Raw genomic sequence first — 10154 nt, 5'->3', positions numbered from 1 at the left:
ATTTAGTCCATTAGTCAGTTCTTCGCACTAGTTTTATAAAACTCATACCGTATACTCAAAATACGTCGAGCTGTCCGTGGTTTTCATTCCATGGCTGTCAGGGATTGTTTATTTTAACAATTTGGACTTTAGTCGCTTAAATTGCATTTACTTTTCAAATTCCCAGCATGATCATTCATACTTTGAATTTGTTTTGGGTTAGACTCAAGTATGCAACACTTAACGGTGACATATTTCGTATTCACTCCCGAAAGGTTTTTGTTCACCAGCCAACTGCGTCTTTTCATACGTTCCCATCTTCAAAAATGGTGTATTCGAGCATTTTCCTTTGCCAAAAAACGTGCTTATGAATTTTTTTGAGATTAAGTGTTTTTTTTTGAGATCCAATCCTGTTCTTAAGAGACCGTTATTGAAAGTAGTAAACTCTTGTGCGCATATTCCATCACACGTGGATCCCTTCTCTTACTACTGATTTGTTACAAGCCCAAATCTTAGTATGATGCTTCCCAGACCTGTCTTTCCCAGTGTCTGCCACTTCCGCCCATATTGAATATTTTGGTTATTTATTTCAGGACTACTCGGGCATCCAGCAGGGATCTCCGACAGCCTTTGCACAGGCCTGTCCTCCACACCCTCCTGTGAATCCCCCAATCACATCACAGTCTCAAGGCCAGGCAGTTTCTGGTGAATCGCCTGTCCAGCCAGTAGCAGCACAACCACAACCCCCACATCCCCCACCTGGGTCTCAACACCAAAATCCCCTCATTACTTCTCTCGTTGGCGGTCAGGTACCTCAAGTCAGTACTCAACACGCACCTCGTGTAGGAATTTTTTATACATCCTTCTTATTTTCATTTGTTAATATGATTTGCTTTTTCACACTGCTGCTAGGAGGTGCCTTCGAATCTCGGAGCGGCAGGAGTTCATCCAACAATCTTTCAAGTAGTACAACCGCCAACAGCTGCATCATTTCCTGCCCTGCCTGTTGTTACAAGCTCGATTGCCCCTGGTCTTGTAGAGCAGCAGCCCGCATCGGCTACGGCAGATCTCCCCTACGTGATCCAACAACCCACATCTCATTGCTCAGCTATGGCTCTGCCTTCGAATTTCACTCTTCAACAATTGCAGCAGCAGAGGATGGGTTCGTCACTTGCTCTAATTCAAATAGTTTCTGTTCTCTTCCTTATTCAAGCATCCAAAGCTATTCTACAAAGCTGAAGCCTTGAATACAGCTGTATCGTATACCCTTGCATCATGAACCCTTTCTCATAATTAACAGCATAAAGAATAGTTTTTTGTTCCTCCGATCTCCGTTCTTGCTATTCGTGCATTCGATTTCGTACCGATGTGGACTCGTTTGAAATACGCTATCATTCCTTCTGAAACGAAAACTATTTGTGATCAATAGAGGTTTTTTATTTCAGGTGAAGAAAGACTGCATGAAAGGGAAAGAACTTCGGACACAGAGGTAAAAATGTTTGCAGTAATCATTGGCGAGATTCATTATGCAACTAGAAGTCTAGTTTTTAATCACTAAACATGATATCATGCGACGTGTCTTTTTGTTTCAGCCGTGAACTGGTGTTCTTGCTGTTTTTTCTACTTATCCTAATTGCAGATAGCGAGAGGCTGATAGGTTGTTCATTTAAATCGCTATTTTTATACTCGGGCCATATTGCAGCATTTTTGTAGTTTCTCGCTGTGTTTTAGCTTTGTCTTTTGACTTAAACAAATTATGATTTCACGCTATTTCCGATGCTTCTTGGAGTCGTTTAGGTGATAAGCCTTTTTAAGCACCACCACTGGGAATGATGCCTCGGCTATGTACCGCTTCCTACCTGGTTAGCTATTGCTGTTACTCTATATTGAAAAGTCTCTTAAATAAGACCACTTTTCTAGGCGGCCTCTGTGTTATTCGCAATAGGTTGTTGGCCAACCAGGAGGACCTGGCTCCGGTCTTCCGGAGGCTTTGATAATACCGGCCATGGGATTCGGTGGCGTTACATCCGGCTACGCATCCCTTCCCACACAGCACTCCGCCGGTCGGCAACTCACCTCTATCGCCAGCTCTCCTATTCTCATTGCCAAGGTAAGTGCGTACTTTAAAGGTGTCCCTTCCCATTTTTAGTGCATTTTGAAAACCTCCTAATTGCTCTCGAAAAGTAATACCTGCAGTAAGTGATAATAAAGCTTAATCAATGTATTTGATTGCTTATTTTCTTTGGAGATGATGGAGGTGGTCGGATCAGCAATTGAACGTGTCCGAGCGCGCTGTTTGGCTATTTATTTCTGTCAGGTCGGCTATGCTCTTTGTTTAGCCGTGGTTGTCACTTAGATTAAGGTAGGTTTAAAGTAAATCGCACTGAGAGAGAACATTGTTTTGTGTCTTTTGTAGGTCTAATGTGTATCAGGGACATAAATTTGTCTCCGTATGTACTCGCTGTTGATATAGCGTCGTTTGTGGGTGGCTTAAACGTTTGAAAGTGACCGCACTAGATTAGCAAATTCATAGATAATAAAGAACAAAGAAAGGGATTGCGAAGTGCTTCATGATTCAAAAAGCATCATTCGAAGAAAATGCAGGAAAGCTGAACGTGAATTTTGGATCTTTTCATTCCCTGACTTATCGTAGCCTTAATTTTGGATATCTGTTGAAGCGTAAGAGCGAACGCCCAGGTGTCTCTTCCCGAGACTCGACTCGCTATTGTGAGGTCGAAAACGCAAAGCACAATGCTTAATCGTCTAGATGAGGTCCTGATTCCTCGAATATTTCTCACTTAGCTTCCTCGGAATGCCCAGAAGTTGCGCTCGACTCCCAGTACTTGCAATCTTGGATAGAGATTGACGCTATTTGTGCTTAGAAGAATCGATGTATGCCGGCAGCGAATTTTTCACCATGTGCGTGACCATTAATTTCTTACACTAACATTACTGGGTTTGTTCTTTCTCGACTACCCGAACTATTTGGTCTAGTCTCTCTGGTATTTAATGGAATGTGTTGTTTTTGGGTACAGATAACGTTTGATGGCAAATACGTTACACTCTTTTTCGTTTTTCCCGCCTTCACCCTGTCTAAAACCTTATCTTTTCACAGAAAACACTGTTTTTGTAATCTCACCTTTGCATTCAAGATTTTTCCTCTTGAACCCCAGCATTTCCACCGTTTACCATTCCAACAGTTAACGACTCATAATTGAGGCCAACTTGTGTATATTTTCTCACCTCTTGCGCCGCTATCTCGAGTGAGTCCGTCTTTGGTTTTTCTTCCTTCCTTCTCCGGCCGCCATGTGGGCACCTGTGTGTGTATATGCACTTGCGCTGTGTGTCAAGTAGACAATGCGGTCCAGACCGATGAGCGAGGGTAACCTGCATCGTTTCGCACCCCGATTGCACCGCACGCCCTTCTTGCCCGAGGCCCTCCATCGCAGACGCCAAATGCAGGATCGCATGCACCACCCCCGTGCCATGTTCAATTCGCCGCGTCTCCTACGCACTACGTGTCACACTACCACGTCACGAAGGTCTCTCTTACTCCAAGGAGCTAGTGCTGTCCACCATCCCTCCGTCTGGAACTACTCCAGTTGGCATGCAGGTTGCCAGTGTCCCCGATCCGCTACATTTGTAGGCCACGTTTGACTCACGCCATTTGGTACAGCACACGCACACCTCGACGATGCGCTCTCTGTCGATTCTACGCCCTTTCTTCACCTAGAGGCAAACCATTATCAATCGTTATCGCTTGCAACTTTTTAATGGACTGTATGAACACATTGGTTTCATTGTCATTGCCTTTTCCTTCTTTAAGACGCCTTCCACTACTCAATCCGTTTTGCTTGAGTCACTTAAATTAACACTTCTCCAATATCTGATTGTGCTCCCTCTGTAATTGCAGGGTATTTCGTTCTTAAATTTTTGCTATTCATACTTGTTGCTTTTTTCTGATTGTGTTGACTTCATTTCGACTTTAATTTCGATGTTTTGCGTAGTCGACAGAGATGATCATATTTCATCTTTTCTCATTGGGACCATTTATTTCGTTTTTTTACTATTAATAATCCTTGAGTCCCCTAGCATTCATCACTAGGTCTACTTGGGATCTCAACCACAAGCGGCCTTGATTTTAACACGCGTTGCGGGAACGTTGCTTGCCCTGATTGATGCCTACTAACAAATACGAGTAACACTTCATGTTACTCGAAATAAAGCACTCGAATTGCTAGCTCTGAAGTTTTCAATAAAAATAGACCTAGTAAAATTCAAGATTATGACATATCCACTTTAGATGTTGAAAAATTTATCATGGTGCAATGAAACCATGATTTGCTCTCATTTATGCACAACCTCTCTCTAACACCCTCGCTGCATCAGTCTACCCTTAATCAGCTTTCATACTGATGAAGAACTTATTTTTAAAGCATGTGATGTCAGTTACTTGTATTTTCACTACACTCGACTGACCATATGCGGCTAATCTGATTTACGTCACCCTTGATTTGGTTTATATCGTTACTTGATTTATTCTTCGGGATTCCAGTTGTCTTTTCATAGGTCGTGTTGGCAGCGCTTCTGTGTTATTGATTTGCATTGTTCATTACCTCTCTGTTATATGTCTGAATGAGGTTGCTGATGGTGCTCATTCTATTCCGGATAATGTCTTCTTTACGTGATTACATTAAGTTATGCCTTTCTTTGTCAAAAAATGTCTCTAATCTTACACGTATGGCCGATTATCATGATGACTGGACGCAGATGTCTCACATAGCTAATCTTACCGCTACGCCAACCGCTTCGATCAGTGCTGGCACCTTTGTCATTTCATTCTTCAGGCCACAGAGCAACAGCGTGTGGCACCACCGGTTGGCGCTAAGCCAAAGAGGAAGATGAGCCAAACAAAGCCAGTTATGGGCCAACAACCACTACGCTACATAATCCGAATAACTCGGTTGGAACGCGAATCGGAGGGATGCGATATACCAGGCACTCTGCGGCCGACTTTTTACCTCGAAATGCCCGATGTTAACAATCCTAATAGTGAGCTGTGGAAACTTAGCTTCCGCTGTAACCTCTCTGACACCACTGATGACATCAAGCTGGTGAGCTGGAGCAGGTTCTTAAAAGTTTCCACTAACTGCTTTGTTGATATCGTGCATTGCCGATTTTTTTGCTTTTTTTTGCAAATTAAGCCAACTTTCATCGAGTATTTTCTTATTTTAATCATGCTTGAGGTCCCGAAAATGCCTTTTATCCACTCACGTGTAGTATGTTAGGGGGCTAAAATCTCCTAATTTAAATCCATATTGTCTGCTAATTATGTCACTTAATGCATTTGTTCAAAAATTCCATGTCCGAAACCGAATGTTCCAATTATCAAACACTTTTAAAAGTTTCAATATTTCAACAGCTACTAGTATTCTTTTCAGCTTGGGTATTGAATATAACATCTCCCATTTAAGGTTTATCTTGTTCTCTAACTTTCCGTGTGTTCAGTAGCGTACGAAGCCATTACTACTCCGTCTATCTTGTTTAGTTTGAGGGCTGCGGCTACACGCAGACAAATGGGGAGGTGGACCGAGCGATAAAGGAGGCGGTGGCAGTGATGCTGCGGGCTCTACAGGCGGATGAGAATTCTATCCCTCTAAATCACGACTACGTCTTTTACCCACAACTCTCTCCTGAATTGAAAAACATTTCCGGATGCACTGCACCACCTGCGACGGAGACGACACATGAGGGGGTCGGACGACCACTTTCCGTGCAACCTGCCGCCGCCGATCCAGCCGCTGCATTCGGTATTACCACTTTTATTGTAGTTAGTTTTTTACAACTAACTCCTCTCTTGATCCCACTCTCTCCACACTTTGTAAGACAGCTTCGCTGCCATGTGTGCATTCAGTATGCACTCATTGAATTCGCTAATCCGCAATTAAGCAGTAATAGTTCATCGTTTTCTGGATAAACTTTTAGTCCACAGCTTGATCATGCATCTTGAATGATGGGAAAAGTGTTTTGCCTGTTCGTTGCTTTGTCAGACTCAACTTCCGCTGTAAGATTTCCTTAACGCCTTAGGTTGTATTTATTAACTGTGCTTCGCGCATTACTGGGCATTTGTCTACACTGCCAGCTGGAATAAAGTTAATGGCCTCATCTTCCTAATGGTGCACATATTGAATCGCGTACTCACCACCCACTTTTTGTATTTCCATTGGGAAAATCTGGCTATCATCCTTTCCTTTAAGGATCACCGCATGATGGAGATTTAAGTGACACAATTTCGTCTGCTGGATCGCCAATTGAAAGGAACCTACAGCCCGGTCTCACTGGAATAATGGGCATGCGGGCGACCCCAGATTGTGCTTTTTCATCTACCAACTCTCCCTACATCAACCAGGTAGCCTCTGTCTCTTCCAATACAGCTCATTCTGGCCTGGAAGAGGTGCCTCCAATTTTTACCATAGGTCAAGTTGAAAATGCCTATCCTTCGAAATCAATCTCTTCGTTCCCTGTAAACGCTGATTCTTCACATTTCTACGCATTGGAGCCTGGAAATCCATATGATAGCACCGAGTCTCTCCCGATTTATAGCGGTGCTGCTTATGCCCATTCTATGGGCCCACCAACTAAGGAACCCGATATCTTTACTACATTGAAGGTGCCTGCTCATGCTCAGTCATTGGTTGCCCAATTCGCGCATCACCTGTGCACCTGTCGCCGCAATGATCCACTCCTCGTCGTACCGAGTGACGCCAACACAACAGGTTACATGTCTGTTCTGTCAGAAAATTGCTCCTTTCTCTGTTCAAGGAATGGAATTGGTGGTGGATTCAGTGTTATGCCCATTCCTGCCTCCTCTTCTCTTCTGGAAGTTCAGAATAAGTCTGCTTCTGCTTCACAAGGGAGGGTTATCCGTGCACCCTACAACGGATTCATCGTAGTGACGCCTGATGGAGAAATGCACTATGCCCAGCGTCCATTAATTATTGTGCCTGGAAATTCTCAACGCCCTCTGTTGGAGTTGCCTCTGTTAAGTGCTGACGGGTCATCAGTGCAACTTGATGACATTCTTACCCTTCTGATCAATCTTCGAGAAGGCATGGCGAGTACGTCGACTTCGGCCTCTATTCCGAGGGAGCATTCCGTCACAGACGCTACATCACAAGTTAGACAGCAGGACGCAAATTACTACAGTCTGCCATATGGAGCAGTACCAATGAACTCCACTGGAGCGCCAATGCAAGTACCTCCCGTGCCGGCACCCTCTACATTCACGCGGCAGATGGGATTCAGACCTCCATCATTATCATTAACACATCAGATACCGATGGGAGTAGCATCAGGCAGTTCGTCATCAATTACCTATGGTGATTCATCTGTTACTGGGTCAGCAACTCATGCACCTCCTGTCTCTGCACTAGAGTACCTGCTCAATAGACCATCAGTACAGAACTCTCGACAGTCTCAGCAACTGTTTCTGACTTCGGCACTGGCTGCCCCTGGGCTAAGGCCAGATCAGGTAGCACAACAGACCCAACCCAACCTAGAATATGTAGGTCTTGTTGAGTGTACCAAATGTTGTATTTGTTTATAAAATGTTTTTTCCCCGCCTAGTGAATATTGGCGATTGTTCACTTTTCATGTACATACAAGTAAAAGTAATCTACTGTTTTATTCTAGTTGGCAACACTTTTATCTACGAATCCGTCGCTGTTTCTTTCCACTGCGGCTGCATTGAGCGCGAACAATTCCACAGCGCCTCAGTCAATCCCAGCTGGTCTGTCAAATCTCCAAACTCCACCAGTGGAATCACCATGGAGCAACCCAACCTGCGCGTCTCCGAATTCATTCCCACCTTCTACCGCCTCCCTTTCGAATACAGACGCACTGAAACAGATTCTTCTGCGTACTGCACTGGAAAGTGCGCATCATCATCAGCAGCAGCAACAACAACAGCAACCGATGCCACCTCCTTGTGCTACAACGATTCCAGCAATGTCAACTGTACCCACTGCTATCATGAGCTCCGCTGCGCACCCAGGACTCGTTTCCTCCGCCGAAGTGTTCGATTTTAATATAGCTCATGGGCAGCCAATTTTGCCCACTACGCCCACTACACTAGTATGCATACTTTTTAATTTAGGGAGGTAATAGCCCATCTAACACTGTTTGTTGGTGTGTTTAGTTCCAGTCAGTCAGGTTGCCTCAGCCAGCCATGGCACTGGCTCAGCCAGTAATGGGAATCACCAGTGGTCAATCACAACTGTTTCACCAGCAGCAACACCCGGTCCCTGTCGCTGCTCCTCCACCGTGCAATAATAGTGAGGCGTGTATGACCCCTGTGACACAGCTAGCTGTTACCAAAATGCCTTCTATTTCGTTGGCATCGGTTAGTTCTTCCAAGATAATTTATCTAAGCCTAATTGTAACGCCGCATACCAAATCTCTTTACAGGCTACTTTTTACTGTCAGACAAGTTTGTTATAATTATGCTTGGCGAATCAACTCTAAAGCGTTTGTTTTCCTACTCGCAAGATTCCTCAAGTGCAGCCATCAACAGCCGCAACGATCATTCCCTCCTCAGTACCACCAATTAGACCACCTTTGCCAATGACATCTACAGTCTCTAAGTTCGTGGTAACACCGGCAGCGTCAGCACCATCAATTCAAACACCAAGAGAAAGTATCACCTCCACATCTTCGTCGACAGGTCCAGCGCCACCTCCACCTCCACTGCCGTCTCCCTCATTACAAGTCACCACCGTTGTCGGCAACAGGTTCACGGTAAATAAAGTCCATTACTTTTAACGCGCTTTCCCCAATTTTGTATCCGCTCATTAAGCAACCTCATTTTCATTTTTTACGCAGCCTAACTAACTCCTGACATTGCTAATGGGATAATTCTTACCAATTATTGATGATAATTCCATTTACATTTGACTCATATACAGGTGGTATCGCTGGATTCGGGTGTGGCTCAACCGAACCCAATGGAGGCTCCTCACTCTCCGATACCACCACCTCCTCCTCAGCATACAATTCCTGCTCCGGGAGTGCCATCGCAGACTGCCTCGTCAGGCCCTAGTGCTTGCAAAAAAGTTCCTCCAAAATTCACTGTATGCCGATTGCTAATGCTCATTACACTTTCTTCACTGCCTCCTTTGCGGTTTTTCATGATTTAGTCCTCATCCTTATGAGTGCACGCTTGACATTTATCCACTCTCAAATAACCTCACTCTCACATCGCATTAACTGGTTCCATGCGTTTACATCGAGTGCTGTGAATAACCGGTAACTCGCACGATTGTATGGTTGCATCCATCCTCTGGATGCGATGCATGCAATTTGTAAGCAGTGCGAATGGGATATGTGTGCTGTTTTAGGTGAGACCGGTATCAGAAGCCTGAAGTGGGAAATTGCGTCGAGCGGTAAGTCTGTACATCTCAGCCTGTCTCAACACTTGATGTCGCGTTCAGCCAGAGCTTCTGTCACTGTTTCCCATTGATCGCATGCATTTCTGTCTATTAGTAGCACTGACTCCCCTCTCTAATGTGTCCCCTTGCGTATCATCAAGACCTGTATTCAAAGTGGTACCTTTGTTGAGGAGTCGCTACTTCATCCATAACACTGGGCATGAGCTGCTTTGCGCCCTCATTACACCCATTGGCATGCTCGACAAAGCGTATAATAGGGTGAAATTGTCGTTGGCATGATTGGTAAATCTCCGGATAAGATTGTATTCCCATGCGGAGTTGGATCAATCGCTTACCTGCAGATCATATCAGATCGTCATACTTAACAAAATCGCACCATTTTCATGTGGGGGGCTACTCATCCAAAATAATGGTAACGAGCCTATCGGCCGCATCGTTCACATCATAACTTGTGAATGCCTCTAACATTGCATGTGCCATTGTTTCTGTGCATGTGTATGTGTGTGTATGCACATTTGTGAAGGTTTCATCAGTGGAGAGTGACTCGACGCTGTGTGGTGGTGGCATTCTGCCGCCATGCTCTACTTCTGACGATACATCAATCCCTGCTGCCCCGAACGCCACTGACACGGCCCCCAACATCACTCCAAACATAACACTTCGCTCTTCTCCTCCGTCCGAAAATGATCTATCCTCGGCGTGTCCTCCTCCGCCCTCTACACCGGCGAT

At 44.8% G+C, this 10154-nt stretch overlaps 1 protein-coding gene across 1 annotated transcript; it reads left to right on the top strand. All coding sequences in view use genetic code 11, as the record gives it.

Moving 5' to 3' along the window:
* Positions 1-3351: 3351 nt before the first annotated feature.
* Positions 3352-9188, top strand: EGR_05283 (protein kinase; the record flags this gene model as incomplete). The annotated part of the gene is made up of 9 exons (XM_024494532.1): positions 3352-3621; positions 4827-5093; positions 5528-5789; positions 6237-7543; positions 7672-8112; positions 8177-8380; positions 8527-8775; positions 8943-9107; positions 9174-9188. 9 exons carry the CDS (start codon positions 3352-3354, stop codon positions 9186-9188), a joined length of 3180 nt encoding a protein of 1059 aa, XP_024351003.1.
* Between the last annotated feature and the right edge of the window lie 966 nt (positions 9189-10154).

This window comes from Echinococcus granulosus (assembly GCF_000524195.1).
Source record: "Echinococcus granulosus chromosome Unknown EG_S00038, whole genome shotgun sequence".
Lineage (NCBI taxonomy): Eukaryota > Metazoa > Platyhelminthes > Cestoda > Cyclophyllidea > Taeniidae > Echinococcus > Echinococcus granulosus.
The sequence above is the reverse complement of the archived record's forward strand: the minus strand, read 5'-3'. Positions and strand labels throughout refer to the sequence as shown.